Genomic DNA, 15,990 nt, shown 5'->3' with positions numbered 1-15,990 from the left:
CATTACAGTATACATAAATCCAGCTTGGGGAAGGAAAATATAAGGAACCGTGTATGTATTTGAAAACACATTTGGACACAGTGATTACGGGGGTGGGGGGGATACAGAAAATAAGCTTAGAATTAATTCAAGGAGTGCATGTATAAGCTAAAGCAAAAAATGCTCATTAGCATATGATGCTGAATACACTACCATTCACATAAGTTGAACTTTCAAATCAGCCTTTTCATGCACATTTTCTGTTTGTTTTGTTGTTTTTGCTTAGAATTAATTCAAGTCGCTACTATACACGTCTTAGGTCCAGCCTATCTGAAAGATCATATTCTCTCATATGAATCTGCCAGGGCTCTGAGATCTTTGGCGGAGGCTCAGTTCCATCACCCTCCTAGACACATTTGGTGGGGACACGGGAGAGGGAGTTCTTGGTGGCTGCTCCCAGACTTTGGAACTCCCTTCCTTGAGATGTTCTATTGACTTCCTCCTTCATATCCTTTCACCAGCAGGTGAAGACAGATTTATCCCTGCAGAACTTTTGGAGCTGACTGTTTTTAAGGAAAGGGCTGATGCCACAATGTTTTTATCACTCTGACCAACATAAAGTTTTTTTCCTACTGCTTAGTCAGAATCTTTTTTCTTGTAACTTCATTCCACTGGTTTAGCTCCTCCCCTCCAGAATAGGAGAAAACAAGCTTGCTCCATCCATGGACAGCCCTCCAGCTTTTTGAAAATGGCTATCAGATCACCTCTTAGTCTTCTCTTCTCCTGGCTAAACATCCCCAAACCAATCGTTCATGAAGAGAAGAAGAAGAAGAGTTTGGATTTGATATCCAGCTTTATCACTACCCGAAGGAGTCTCAAAGCGGCTCACAATCTCCTTTCCCTTCCTCCCCGACAATAAACAACCTGTGAGGTGAGTGGGGCTGAGAGACTACAAAGAAGTGTGACTGGCCCAAGGTCACCCAGCAGCTGCAGGTGGAGGAGCGGAGACGCGAACGCAGTTCACCAGATTAGAGTCCACCGCTCTTAACCACTACACCACACTGGCCACCCACAGGGCGTTCCCTAAACACACCTTGCCTTTGAAGCATCTAGGCTCCACAGCTGAAGTTTCCACAAACATCTTTGCTGTTGGACCCACGTGGCATCCCAGGTGCATATATTTAGCTGTGAGAGGACTTGGTGACCTCTTTGACACTTCTCTTCCTCCTGCTGGGAACAGGTTGTGAGACTATTCTTATATTACTATTTAGTGACTCCGTTAATAATGGGTTATGGTCCGATAATGTTATTGGTATTATTTCTATTTTTCTTACTATTAATTCCAATTCTTTAGATATCCAGATGGCATCATTTCTGGCACCGCTTTCATGTACATGTGAATAAAATGTGAATTCCCTATCTAATAAATGTTTATTTCTCCAAATATCTATTAAATTCAGATTTTCTGCCATTTCACAAAAGGTTTTTGGAAACCTACCTTCTTTAGCAGAAATGCCAAAGATCCACGGAGCTCTAAAGCAAAGACTTAAAAATGAAACGGTCAGGGACCAGCTGGACTCTTGGTCTGTTTCTGCAGGGCTGTTCTGAGGTTCTTATGCTATCCATACTTAAGAGATACAAGCTCTGTCATTTCACAATACTGTGAGAGATCTGTCTGGAACCGATCAAAAAGTTTATATCTCAAACAGCGCTTTGCACATACCTGACTTTATGGCATGGTCAATGTGACACGTTTTCCGCAGCAGCAAACACTAAGCCTGCCTTTGCTGTTCCAGGAGAGATTATCCCCATGCTTTTTATGGCATTGACAATTATGGATAAAACGTTTCCCCTCTGGGAAAGAGGCTGTCTCAAAACTGCCAGAAAACTGCTTTGTCTCAGGGGAAGGAGATCTCTGAAACCCGGGGGCAATTACTTGGAAATCTCTCTTCTTTTTGAAATAATTTTTATTTTATTTTACAATTATAACAGTACAAAATACATATCTATATTTAGAGATTTCTTAATCACCACCCTCCCCTCCATGGGTCCTATTGTCAACCTTTTCAGCTGCATCTTATTTCATAATCTGTTTTTTATATCTCTCCATATTGTCCATTATATTTGCTACATTACAAGTCTTATTAGAATCCTGCCAATGTTTCCATCTGCTTACAGTGGTCTCCTAGATAAATTATAATTTCTCCCCTTTCTTTATTTAACTTTCTGGTCAGCTTTGCCATTTCGGCATAGTCCATCAGCTTAGTGTGCCATTCTTCTCTGGTAGGGAATTTATCTTCTTTCCATCTCTGGGCTAGTAGCATCCGTGCGGCTGTTGTCGCGTACATAAAAAGTCTTTTCTGCTCCTTTGGGATCTTGGCATCTTTAATTTCTAATAAAAAAGCTTCTGGTTTTTTTTAATAAAGGTTATTTTAAACATTTTTCCCCCATTATATATCATTTCCCAGAATGCTTTTATTACTTTACACAACCACCACACCTGCTTTTTCTTTACATTTCCAGCTGGTATTTGTACTTGTCTTATACATTTTTGCTAATTTACTAGGAGTCAAATACCACCAGTGCATCATTTTCATATTGTTTTATTTCAGTGTACAACATGCTGAGAATTTCAAATCAGTTTTCCATAACCTTTCCCAATCTGAAAGTTTAATATTATGCCCCAAATCCCTCTCCCAGTGTATCATTAGATTTAACCTGTTCATCTTTTGTATGCCATTCCAGGAGCAATCTGTACATTTTCGACAGTAATTTTATATTATTTGCTAACAAATCTTTTTTCAAATCTTGAGGTCTCATAGCTGAAACCTTTCTTTTTGTCTATCCTAAAAATATTATTTAATTGGTGAAACTGTAATTAATTAGTTAATAAATTCCTTAATTCTTCAAAATCTTTCAGTTTCAGCTGATGTTCTACTTCACTTAGCAGCTCCCTGTATTTCCCAAAAACTTCTCATGTTTAGTTTTTTCCAGAGATGTCGCTTCTAGTGGGAAAAGCCACCACGGTGTTTTCTGTTCTAGTAAGTTTTCATATTTTCCCCAAACAGTAAAAACTGATTTTATAACTAAATGATTCTGGAACGCTTTTTGTACTTTTGCTTTTTCATAGCAGAGATATGCATGCAATCCAAATCTGTTATTATGTCCTTCCAAATCTAGAATATTTATGTTTTTCAATATTATCCATTCCCTGAGCCAACAGAGACAGGATGCCTCTTAATAGAATTTTAAATCTGGCAGGGTGGAGCCCCCTCTTTCTTTAGCATCTGTTAATAATTTATATTTTAGTCTAGGTTTACCCCCCTGCCAGATAAATCTAGAATATATATTTTTTGCCATTCTTTGAAATCTCTACATTTTTCTTTATTTCTTTCCAAGTAGCTGTGTAATTATCTTTTAAAATATTTATATTCTTAACTGTTAACCATACACCTAAATATTTAACTTTCTCTCTCTGCATAAATCAATGGTTTGCTGTAGGTCCTTTTTATATTGCTCTGTCATGTTTTTCACCAAAACCTTATTTGTATTTTTATTTAATTTGAAACCTGCCACATGACCAAATTCCTGGATCCTCTCCAAGACTCTTGCTATGCTACTCTTCAGATCTTCCACAGTAATCAGAAGGTCATCTGCAAAAGCTTTCAGTTTATATGTTTTACCATTATTCCTCTTATTGTCTCATCTGATCTGATATCCCTTGGCAATGTTTCTAACACTAAAATAAACAATAACAGTGACAGGAGACACCCTTGTATTGTCCCCTTTGTTATTTTACATTTTTCAGTCATCACATTATTGACAATCAACATAGTCTGTTGGTCTGAATAAATTGCCTCAATACCTCTACCAAATGCCTCTCCAAAGTTCATCATTTCTTTTTTCATAAATGACCATGAGACATTGTCAAATGCCTTCTCTGCATCTATAAACATCAATGCAGCTTGTTTTTCATTCCTGGCCCCGAGATATCCTATAATATCAATTATATTCTTTATATTGTCCTTCACCTGGTGGCTTGGTAAAAAACCAGCCTGTTCATGATGAATTAAATCCTTTAACATCCCTTTCATATGATTTCCAAATAATTCATAATCATGATTTAATAGAGAAATCGGCCTGCTTTGGGATCAATGTGATATAGGTCTCTGTCCAAGACTCTCGAACTTTCCCAATATTTAAAATCTCATTCATTACATCTTTAAGCGGTTGTACCAGATACTCTTGTAGATTACTGGGAAATCTCTAAAGCTCCTGAGCAAGGTCCTGGAGTTCTGCTCCAGATGTTCTGGAGATCTTGTGTGTGCTCCTCTCTTTCATAAGGGTAGACAAAAGAGATGTGCCCAGATGGGGGAGAAATTTGATTCTGTTCACATTTAAAAGTGGAGTTACTACTACAAGCACACTAAATGCACAATATTTGTGGGGAAAGGGTTGCAGAAAATCCAGTTGTCTAATGGGATCTATATGAAGTTAGCTGCGTCTCTGCAAACCATACAAATCTTGACTTTTGTGCCAAAACAGGCTAACTTCATTGTGTCAGGGTGAAGATGGTATGAATGAGTAAGCACATTAGATTGGCAGAAATTGAGCCATTTAATTAGAAATGGAAATGGGAAGCAGACACAGAGACTTCTGGAGGAGATATGGTTCAACCCATCCCTAATTTTAAACCACTTTATCAAATAATTATCCTTCTGTGATAAAAGGCATTTCAAAATAAATATCAACCCCTACTTTTTCGAAACTGGAAAATGTTGCATAACCTCTGTCGAATCTGCTGGGTCTTCACGCTATACACAACAGGATTGAGAAGTGGAGGGACCGTAACAAAAATGTTGGCCATCAGCATGTGGATAATGGGGGAAAGGTGTCTCCCAAATCGATGTGCCATACTGATGCCAATCATTGGCACATAGAAAATCAAAATGGCAGCAATGTGGGCCACACAGGTGTTCAAAGCCTTCAGACACTCTTTTCGGGATGCAATGCTCAAAACAGTCTTCAGAATCAGGCCATATGATACAAGAATGATGAATACATCCAAGCCTAAAGTGGAAATAATTGCTATCAAACCATACAAAACGTTGACTCTTGTATCTGCACAGGCTAACTTCATGGCATCTTGGTGGAGACAGTAGGAATGAGAAAGGACATTGGATCGGCAGAAAGGGAGCTTTGAAAGAAGAAAAGAGGGTGGGAAACAGATACAGAAACTTCTGGAAAAGACAGCTATGCTGATTTTTGCAATTAACGTATTTGGGAGACGTGATCTGTATCTCAGTGGATCACGGATGGCAATGAACCGGTCAAAAGCCATTGCCACAAGAATGCCAGACTCTGCCCATTGGAATGAATGGATAAAAAACATCTGGCTGATGCAAGCATTTAATGGGATTTCCCCAGAGTCAAACCAATAGACCCCCAGCATAGTTGGCATGGTTGACATGCAGAGGCCCAGATCCGAGCAGGCGAGCAGGCAAAGGAAGAAGTACATGGGCTCATGGAGGCTTGGGTCAGTCTTGATGACATAGAGGATAGTGAAGTTTCCCAACAGAGTCAGGGTGTAGAGCACAAACAATGGGAAGGCCACCCAAGAGTTCTTCTCTTGCATCCCAGGAATGCCAATCAAGACAAAGGTTTGGTGGCTCACAAGGCTCTCGTTGAATCTGGTGATGGAGGACATGATTCACCTAGTGCTTTTGGTGGAAAGATATTAAGGAATAAAAGTCAAATGGATATTAGAAATCTGGTATTATTTTACAGGTTTTATCCTAGTTTAGTCCAACATCAGACATTGTATTACAGCCTCAAAACCCATTCGAAAAGGAAATATTCCAACTCAGTCCAACATCAAACATTGTATTACAGCCTCAAAACCCATTCGAAAAGGAAATATTCCAACTCAGTCCAACATCAAACATTGTATTACAGCCTCAAAACCCATTCGAAATAGAAATATTCCAACTCAGACATATTATTCCCTCTTCTAAGCCCATACAGTGTCAGTTTTATGATTTATTTATTTGTTTGTTATTTACAGAGTTTTAATCCACAAAAGTGGCTTCTGAAGTTCATTAGCAAGAGGGCTTCTGCTCTTAAGTTTCTATATAAAATTATGTGAGAGAGAAATGCATGGGGAGGGAAGCAGAAGACACTATTCCACACTTAAAGCTACAGTTCTTGCAGTGACTACCTGAGGTAGCCTGTTGGAATATCTACTCAGCCTCTCTTGTGGAGAACTGATGGGAGCTGGTCTTTCAGCAAATCAGTGGGACAACCCTGCTTTTCTTCCGCTCTATTCTGCAGCCCGACAGAAGTTTGGCATCATTTGTGTAGCTCATGGATCCTAAAGCCAGTTTGATTGAGCTGAAAGGGAAAGTGGGACACTCCCTCCACCACTGATTTGTGTAGTGGCTGTAGGTCTGAACTGGGAGCTGAGAAATCTAAACATCCCCAAACCAATTGTTCTTGAGGGACCACCCACAATATTGTTCCCTAAACACACCTTACCTTTGAAACATCTAGGCTTCAGAGCTGAAGTTTCCACAAACATCTTTCATGTTGGACCCACCTGGCATCCCAGGTGCATACATTTGGCTGTGAGCAGACTTGGTGACCTCTTTGACATTTCTCTTCCTCCTGCTGGGAACAGGTTGTGAGACTATTCTTATATTACTATTTAGTGACTCCGTTAATAATGGGTTATGGTCCGATAATGTTATTGGTATTATTTCTATTTTTCTTACTATTAATTCCAATTCTTTAGATATCCAGATGGCATCATTTCTGGCACCGCTTTCATGTACATGTGAATAAAACGTGAATTCCCTATCTAATAAATGTTTATTTCTCCAAATATCTATTAAATTCAGATTTTCTGCCATTTCGCAAAAGGTTTTTGGAAGCCTACCTTCTTTGGCAGAAATGCCAAAGATCCACGGAGCTCTAAAGCAAAGACTTAAAAATGAAACGGTCAGGGACCAGCTGGACTCTTGGTCTGTTTCTGCAGGGCTGTTCTGAGGTTCTTATGCTATCCGTACTTAAGAGATACAAGCTCTGTCATTTCACAATACTGTGAGAGATCTGTCTGGAACCGATCAAAAAGTTTATATCTCAAACAGCGCTTTGCACATACCTGACTTTATGGCATGGTCAATGTGACACGTTTTCCGCAGCAGCAAACACTAAGCCTGCCTTTACTGTTCCAGGAGAGATTATCCCCATGCTTTTTATGGCATTGACAATTAAGGTAAAAACGTTTCCCCTCTGGGAAAGAGGCTGTCTCAAAACTGCCAGAAAACTGCTTTGTCTCAGGGGAAGGAGATCTCTGAAAACCTGGTGGCAATTACTCAGAAATCTCTAAAGCTCCTGGGCAAGGTCCTGGAGGTCAGCTCTGGGCCAGACCTTCTGGAGATCTTGTGTGTGCTCCTCTCTTTCATAAGGGTAGACAAAGGAGATGTGCCCAAAAGGGGGAGAAATTTGATTCTGTTTGCATTCAAAAGTGAACCTATCCAATCCATACTTTCTGGAACAACAGCTATGCCCTTCCTTACCAGCAACCCTTCATGCTGAGATATCACACCTCCTTGAGGATCTTGGGGAGCCTCAAGTTTTAGACCTTATTACAAATGTTTGGCTAGTTTTGTCGGGGGTGGGAGGAAGAACAAAAGAGGGTGGAGTGAAGGTGGGCGGGCAGGGGAGCTGGCTTGAATGGAAGCCATCTATGCCATGAGTAACTGAGGGAAGATTGAACCTTTCAACCCTGGGGGGGGGTCTACCTCTAAAAGTTTTGAAGGCACACACATCTCAACAAAGTAGGGATGGGGGTGGACTTCGAGTAGTTCCACCATTTGGAGTGAACCTCCTCATTTGACATATGAAGGGCTGTGCTTGGATTGCAATGGGGACAGGCAAATTAGACTGTATGCCTAGAGTCTGTACAAGCAGAGATTCCTCCAACTCATATTTGCTAATTTTTTATGATGTGGTCCAAGGAGACCTCTGGTTCTTTCTCCCCTTGCTTTCTAACAAAAATGGTTTCTAGATGCTTGCAGCACTTAGGATGCAAAAAGGTAAAGGACCCCTGGTTAAGTCCACTCAAATGGGGTTGCGGTGCTCATCTCGCTTTCAGGCCAAGGGAGCCGGCGTTTGTCTGCAAACAGCTTTCCGGGTCATGTGGCCAGCATGACTAAACTGCTTCTGGCACAATGGGACACCATGACAGAAGCCAGAACGCACGGAAACGTCAATTACCTTCCCGCCGCAGTATACTTATTTATCTACTTGCACTTTTTGGCATGCTTTCAAACTGCTAGGTTGGCAGGAGCTGGGAAAGAGCAATGGGAGCTCACCCCATCGTGGGGGAAACCCAACATGGTCACATTTGACTTCAGAAGAGGACATTTCCCCAAAATGAGGGAATTGGTGGTGAGAAAAAAGCAAGTTAAAAGGCAAAGTCAAGAGGGAGGTGTTTAAAAACACAATATTAGAAGCTCATCTGGAATAGAGTGAAACTTTGCCTACTTTCAAAGCAAAGAACTTAACAGGTCACTTGAGGTCATATCAATATTTTACCAGCCTCAAATACCTGAGAGTATGAAACAGTCTTTCCTGCTGCTGCTGCTGCATCACCACCCATCTCTCACCTGGATTCACTGAACAAGTGAAGCCCTCACTGCACTGCTGTCAGAACATCTTTCTTTAGTCTAAATTTCATGCAATTTGAACTTTTTGGTTCTGGTCCTGCCCTCTAGAGCTGTAGAAGACAAATTTGCCCCATCACCTCTATTCAACCTGCACTTTGAACCTTGGAAGATGGCTATGTGATCTCTCAAACATTATGATAGTTCACATGACATTTCCTTATACCACATGGGTAGTTACTCCCATTGGTATAACTATGGTGCAGGGGTCAGCAAACTATGGCCCGGGGGCTGGATGCAGCCCCCTAGGCTCATAAATCCGGCCCGTGGTCCCTGCCACCCGCTTTGTCAGTCCCTACGCTCTGCGGATGCCTCACCGCACAGGGACTGACTTCCGCTATGCTGGCATGGCTTCTGGGCGGGTGGCGATGCTGGCACAGCTTTGGATTGGCTGCAGGAAGCTCCTGCAGCCAATTCAAAGCCTCGGCATTTGGATTTGCATGCAGGGGAGGCGACAGCATGGAGCAGAGCGGAGGTGGCACTGCCGCCCCCAGGACCTGAGCAGGGCTTTCCCCATGGCAACAGTGCAAGCTTGGCAAGGGCCTCTGGCTTTCCTTCGGCCTCCTCCTTCTCCGCCTCTCCCATTGCTGCTCCTGCTGCTGCTTCTCCTACTCCCCGACGCTGCTGCACCGGCCACGGCCCCTTTCCGGGAGGGTGGGATATGAGGAAGAAAGAGGCACTGCCATTACAGGTAACTGGGCTTGGGCCTCAGGCGAGGGGCTGCTCTCCAGTTCCCCACAGTGAAGAGGAGCATGCAAAGCGGAGGGGATGATTGCTGCAAGAAGATTTGTGTTGCGCTTGCACAGGGCCAGTGATTACACACGCACACAGAGACCTTGCCACCATATTGTTGTGACCATTGCATGGTGCATACTTACCCAGGAGTTGTTGTGCTCTGATCTGCCCAATAATAAATGTTGGAAATGTAATGAGATTGAAGGTACCTTCTTTCACCTTTGGTGGACCTGCCCAAAGATTAAAGCCTTTTGGGAAATGATTTATAATGAAATTAAGAAGGTACTTAAATGTACTTTTCACAAGAAACCAGAGGCATTTCTCTTGGGCATGGTCGGCCAATTGGTGTCAAGGAAGGATAGGACTTTTTTTATGTACGCCACTACAGCAGCAAGGATCCTTCTAGCAAAGTATTGGAAGACACAAGAACTCCCCACACTGGAAGAATGGCAGACGAAAGTGATTGACTCTATGGGACTGGCAGAAATGACTGGCAGAATCTGTGACCAAGAGAAAGAGACGGTGGAGGAAGACTGGAAGAAGTTCAAAGCTTATCTTAAGAACTGTTACAATATTGATGAGTGCTAAAATGTCAAGGGGAAGGAAGATGCAGAATTACAGCTGAAAATGTTTGATGACTTAAGGTGAAATTGAGAAAGATAACAAATTTAAATTTAATTGGCTAAAAGGGTTGCTGAAAAACTGTAAAATAAGGATGCAAAAAGGGTGAGGTATGGGGAAGTCCGAGAAAGGAGGTTTATGAAAATGAGGTTAAGAACTTATATTTGTGTGTTTGTTTGTATTTGTTGACGTTTTTATGCTGTTGTTGTTGTTTTGTTTTAAAATTGGAAAACTAATAAAAATTATTATATATATAAAAAAAGGAGTTGTTGTGCTCTGGTGGGGTGTGATGTCAACTTCACTTTTACACAGAGGTCAGGCCCACTGGAATGAATGGACCCGGGTTAGGCATGGCCACTCATGTCAACGGGTTTACTCTTGAGTAAAAAATAGGGGAGTGACTTCCTCATAAATGCACATTTTTTAAAAAAATTATAGTCTGGCCCCTGACAGTGTTTGAGGAACAGTGAACCGGCTCCCTGTTTAAAAAGTTTGAGGACCCCTGCTATGGTGGATGCACAGTCTCTCCTCATAACTTACTATAAACCCTAACCAATATCTTCAGTCCTGGCCTGCCGGTCTAATCTGGGTAGCAAATCAACTGGAAAAGTAACAGCTCCTTTCTGTGTTCTGCACTATGCATGATACCATTGCAATTGTGACAAGACCTAGAATGATGGGCTCCTTGGGACCCCCAGGCCATGGTGGGACTTCAGAGCAAAGGGCTGCTGGCTACATCTCCCTTGCCTTCCACCATGATAGAAAGAAATGCAGAACTGATTGCTGGAACATTTCCCCGAGAGCAAACTTCAGGTCCTTGCACAGGACCTTAGAGGTCCCCCTAGCAACTGCTGCTGGGATTGCAGAGATCTCCTCCTTGTGGTATTCAGCAGACTTCTGGCAGTTTGAAACAGTCTCCCTCTGCCTCTCGCTGTGTGTTTAAGGATCTCATGGCTTATTTCCACCTCTGGAATGGATCGCCTGGAAGCTGCAAAGGAGGGATTCTCACATTTAGGGTTCTGGATATGTTCTGCATACTCCCATGATCTTTCTTCAAGACCATACCCCTTCCACGCAATTAGGTATTGCAACTTCTTTCTTCACATCCTGGTGTTTAGATTTTGTTCTACTTCATACTCTTCATACTTCATACTCTTTCTCTCCTTCTACCATGAAGGGAGGCAGAGGTGCTTGTCTAGGTACCTGGTAAGGGTGTGCCGGCACGACAGGCAACAAAACTGATCTGTGGAAGACAAGGTAAATCTTCATAGATACAGGTAGTTGGAGCCTGAAATTCACAGGGTTGGTCTGTCCACAACTTCAAATGGGACTACCTTCTGTGGGTTCAGTTTCCTGCATCTGCCCTTCTGTGGCAAATCACTTGTTGACAGCTACGCCTTATCTCCCACCTTAATCTCAGTGCCAGGTTGTTGGTGTGTATCAGCCGATCTCTTGTAGGCCTCTTTGGCAAAATCAAAATGATCTTTCAGCAAACTCTGTATTGCTGACAGTTCTTCCATGAAGTCTTCTGCTGCAGGCACTGACAGGGTGTCAGTCAGGGTTGGGAAGGTGTAAGGATGGTATCCATAGCTGGCAAAGAAGGGGGTCTTCTGTGCTGAAGCATGAAGAGCATTGTTGTATGAGAATTCCACCAAGGGAAGCTTGGATACCCAATCATCATTTTGGTAGTTCAAATAGCAACGTAGGCACTGCAATGTGGCATTGATCCTTTCCAACTCTCCATTAGTTTCTGGATGCCAGGCCAAGGCAAGACACAACTCCACTTTGAGAAGCTGCATGAGCTTCTTCCAGAACTGCAGGTGAGCTGGGTTCCCCTATCAGACACAATCTGTAGTGGGAGACCATGCAACTTGAATACATAATCTACAAAGAGCTGTGATGTTTCTTGGACTGTCTGAAGTCCCCTACAAGGCACAAAGTGTGCTGTCTTGGTGAACAGGTGAACAGATACAGAAATGACACAGGCTGGATCGGTTCTCCATAGGGAGAAATACTGACACTTTATCTTCCTCTTATGGCAGGATTCTCCTTTGGGAGAAATATCAACCCCTACTTCTTTTGAACTGCAATATGTTGCAGTCCTTTGCCAAATCTGCTGGGTCTTCACCCTGTACACAACAGGATTAAGATGCAGAGGGACTGCAAGAAAAATGTTGGCCATCAGTATGTGAACAATGGGGGACAGATGTCTCCCAAACTGATGTACCAATGGGACACCAAGCATTGGAATGTAGAAAATCAAGATGGCAGAAATGTGGGTGACACATTTGCTATACAAATGTTCCTACATGAGGCTAGTCATCTTTTTCTTTTTTGTCTATTTACCTAGGAAGTCAAATCAAGAAATACCTTCACTTCCTAGGACCAGATTAGAAGGCTTTCTACCCACCTAACCATCCAGTTACTGGCTGCTCTACATAACATTAAAAGGGTGAGTTGGGCGATTAAAGACAGAAAGCATCCCTCAGACTGCCTCATAAGTAGAAATTGTTGCATATATTAATATTGTGCAGTCTGAAGCAACTGGAAGCAGAAGAACTGACTCCTTTGGAAATGAAGCATTGTCAAGGCATTGCCAAACTTTTACTGGAAGAACTCTTCAAATCAAAACACAAGTATTAAATGATACATCACAAAACTTTCCATACAATGTATTCTGCTGTCCAGCACAGGCTCAGCATCATAGAAAGTATGATACAATCCAAACAGAGCTATAAGTAACAGAATCCATTTCCCTGGTGCAGTTTTCCTGGAGAGTTCCATTTACATTCTTTGGTTCATGGCCCCATTCAGAGAAGGGGACACCACCCTTTCAAGAAGGTGAATTTGCAACTCAATACAGATATAGATATAAATATTATGGAGAAAGCCCTTTGTTTCATGGGGGAAAAACTTATTAGAATGAAAATTGACAAGATAATGCAATCCCAAATCTTTGTATGGAAATTTTTGTGTGTCTGTCTCTGTGTGTTACAGATAGGTAGCCGTGTTGGTCTGCCATAGTCAAAACAAAAATTTTTTTTCTTCCAGTAGCACCTTAAAGACTAACTAAGTTAGTTCTTGGTATGAGCTTTCGTGTGCATGCACACTTCTTCAGATACACTGAAACAGAAGTTTCCAGACCCTTCTATATAGTGAGAAGGTGGGGAGGGGTATTACTCAGAAGGGTGGTGGGAATGGGTGATTGGCAGATAGCTGTGATGAGCCTGTTGACGACTCTTAATGACTGTAATAGGTCTTACAGGAAAAAGCAAGGGGTGAGAAGGTGAAAAATGGCTTTGTCATGTATAATGAGATAAGAATCCAATGTCTTTGTTCAGACCAGGTCTCTCCATGGTTTTAAGTTTGGTGATAAGTTGCAATTCAGCAGCTTCTCTTTCCAGTCTATTTCTGAAATTCCTTTGTAATAGAACAGCTACTTTGAGATCATGTATAGAATGTCCTGGGAGATTGAAGTGTTCTCCTACTGGTTTCTCTGTCTTGTGATTCCTGATGTCCGGTTTATGTCCGTTTATTCTTTGGCGTAAGGTCTGGCCTGTTTGTCCAATATAGAGAGCTGAAGGACACTGTTGGCATTTGATGGCGTACACAATGTTAGACGATGAGCAATTAAATAGTCCCAAGATGGTATGTGTGATGTTGTTGGGGCCAGTAATGGTGTTGTCCGGGTGTATGTGGCAGCAAAGTTGGCATCTGGGTTTATTGCAGGCTCTGGTGCCAGTGTCCGTGTTAGGTCTGGTTGTAGTATTATTGTGGGTTAGGAGTTGTTTAAGATTGGGAGGCTGTCTGTAGGCAATGAAAGGTCTTCCTCCCAGAGCTTGAGAAAGAGAACTGTCATTGTCCAGGAGAGGTTGTAGATCTCTGATGATGCGTTGTACTGTTTTAACTTGGGAGCTGTATGTGATGACTAGAGGTGTTCTGTTATTTTCTTTTTTGGGTCTGTCTTGCAGCAAGTTCTCTCTTTTTTTTTTTTTTGGTATTCTATAAATTTTTTTATTAGTTTTCCAATTTTAAAAAACACAACAGAAACAACATACAAACAAACACATAAATTCATAATTTCTTAACCTTATTTTCATAAGCCTCTTTTCTCGGACTTCCCCATACCTTCCCTTTTTTGCATCCTTTTTTATTTTTAACAATTATTCAACAACCCCTTTAACCAATTAAATTTAAATTCATTCTCCTTTTCGATTTCACCCTAAATCAAACAAAATTTACCGCTGTAATTCTATGTCTTCCTCTCCCTTAGCATTTTAGCACTCCTCAATTTTATAGTAGCTCTTAAGATATATTTTAAACTTCTTCCAGTCTTCTTCCACAGTCTCTTTCTCTTGATCACGGATTCTGCCGGTCATTTCTGCCAATCCCATAAAGTCAATCACTTTCGCCTGCCATTCCTCCAGCGTGGGTAGCTCTTGTGTCTTCCAATATTTTGCTAGAAGGATCCTTGCTGCCGTAGTAGCGTACAGAAAAAAGTTTTTATCCTTCCTCGGCACCAATTGGCCGACCATACCCAAGAGAAATGCCTCTGGTTTTTTATGAAAGGTGCATTTAAGTACTTTCTTAATCTCATTATAAATCATTTCCCAGAAGGCCTTAATCTTTGGGCAGGTCCACCAAAGGTGGAAGAAGGTACCTTCAGTCTCTTTACATTTCCAACATTTATTATTGGGCAGATGATAAATCTTCGCAAGCTTGACTGGAGTCATGTACCACCTGTAAATCATTTTCATAATGTTTTCTCTTAAGGCATTGCATTGTCTTGCAGCAAGTTCTCTCTGGGTATCAGTCTGGCTCTGTAGATCAACAGAGCCAGACTGATACCCAGAGAGAGATCAACAGAGCCAGACTGATACCCAGAGAGAACTTGCTGCAAGACAGACCCAAAAAAGAAAATAACAGAACACCTCTAGTCATCACATCTTTTCTTTAATTGCAAAATGTTGCATATCCTTTGCCAAATCTGCTTGGTCTTCACACTGTACACAACGGGATTGAGAAGTGGTGGGACCGCAACAAATATGTTGGCCATCAGCATGTGGACAATGGGAGAAAGATGCTTCCCGTATCGATGTGCTACACTGATGCCAATCATTGGGATGTAAAAAATCAAGATGGCAGAAATGTGGGCCACACAGGTGTTGAGAGCCTTCAGACACTCTTTTCGAGAAGCAATGCTCAAAACTGTCTTCAGGATCAGGATGTACGATACAAGAATGATCAGAACATCTAGCATTATAGTGCACATGACTATAATCAAGCCATATATGATGTTGACTCTTGTGTCTGCGCAGGCTAACTTCATGGCATCTTGGTGGAGACAGTAGGAGTGAGAAAGGACATTGGATCTGCAGAAAGGGAGCTGTTTAATGAGAAAGGGGAATGGGAAGCAGACACAGGAACCTCTGGACAAGATAGCTATACCTATTTTTGCAATGACTGAATTCGGTAGAAGTGATTTGTATCTCAGTGGATCACGGATGGCAATCAAGCGGTCAAAAGCCATTGCCACAAGAATGCCAGACTCTATTGCTTGTAATGCATGGATGAAGAACATCTGGCTGATGCAGGCATTGAATGGGATTTCTCTGGAGTCAAACCAATAGACCCCCAGCATTGTTGGCATGGTGGAAATGGAGAGGCCCAGATCCGAGCAGGCAAGCATGCAAAGGAAGAAGTACATAGGCTCATGAAGGCTTTGGTCAGTCTTAATGACATAGAGGATCGTGAAATTCCCAAGCAGAGTCAGTGAGTAGAGCACAAACAATGGGAAGGCCACCCAAGAGTTCTTCTCCTGCATCCCAGGGATGCCAATCAAGACAAAGGTTTGGTGGCTCACAAGGCTCTCGTTGAATCTGGTGATGGAGGACATCATTCCCTGATGTTTTTCTTCTTAGAAAGATTC

General features: G+C 42.0%; 3 protein-coding genes and 1 long non-coding RNA gene across 4 annotated transcripts in view; 1 reads left to right on the top strand and 3 right to left on the bottom strand.

Moving 5' to 3' along the window:
• LOC307214706 (uncharacterized protein) overlaps positions 1-15,990 on the top strand; it is a 214,116-nt gene that overhangs the window by 54,389 nt on the left and 143,737 nt on the right. The window lies entirely within an intron of this gene.
• The window catches only part of LOC307215192, a 181,629-nt gene that overhangs the window by 96,242 nt on the left and 69,397 nt on the right, over positions 1-15,990 (bottom strand). The window lies entirely within an intron of this gene.
• On the bottom strand, positions 4,727-5,686 carry LOC307214970 (olfactory receptor 51H1-like; the record flags this gene model as incomplete). The annotated part of the gene is made up of 1 exon (XM_079974086.1): positions 4,727-5,686. The coding sequence occupies one exon, from the start codon at positions 5,684-5,686 to the stop codon at positions 4,727-4,729; it is 960 nt and encodes a 319-aa protein (XP_079830212.1).
• On the bottom strand, positions 14,995-15,960 carry LOC307213890 (olfactory receptor 51H1-like; the record flags this gene model as incomplete). Its single annotated transcript, XM_079972125.1, has 1 exon — positions 14,995-15,960. One exon carries the CDS (start codon positions 15,958-15,960, stop codon positions 14,995-14,997), a length of 966 nt encoding a protein of 321 aa, XP_079828251.1.

The sequence above is a fragment of the Podarcis cretensis genome, assembly GCF_951804945.1.
Source record: "Podarcis cretensis genome assembly, chromosome: 4".
In the NCBI taxonomy this organism is placed as follows: Eukaryota; Metazoa; Chordata; class Lepidosauria; order Squamata; family Lacertidae; genus Podarcis; species Podarcis cretensis.
The sequence above is the reverse complement of the archived record's forward strand: the minus strand, read 5'-3'. Positions and strand labels throughout refer to the sequence as shown.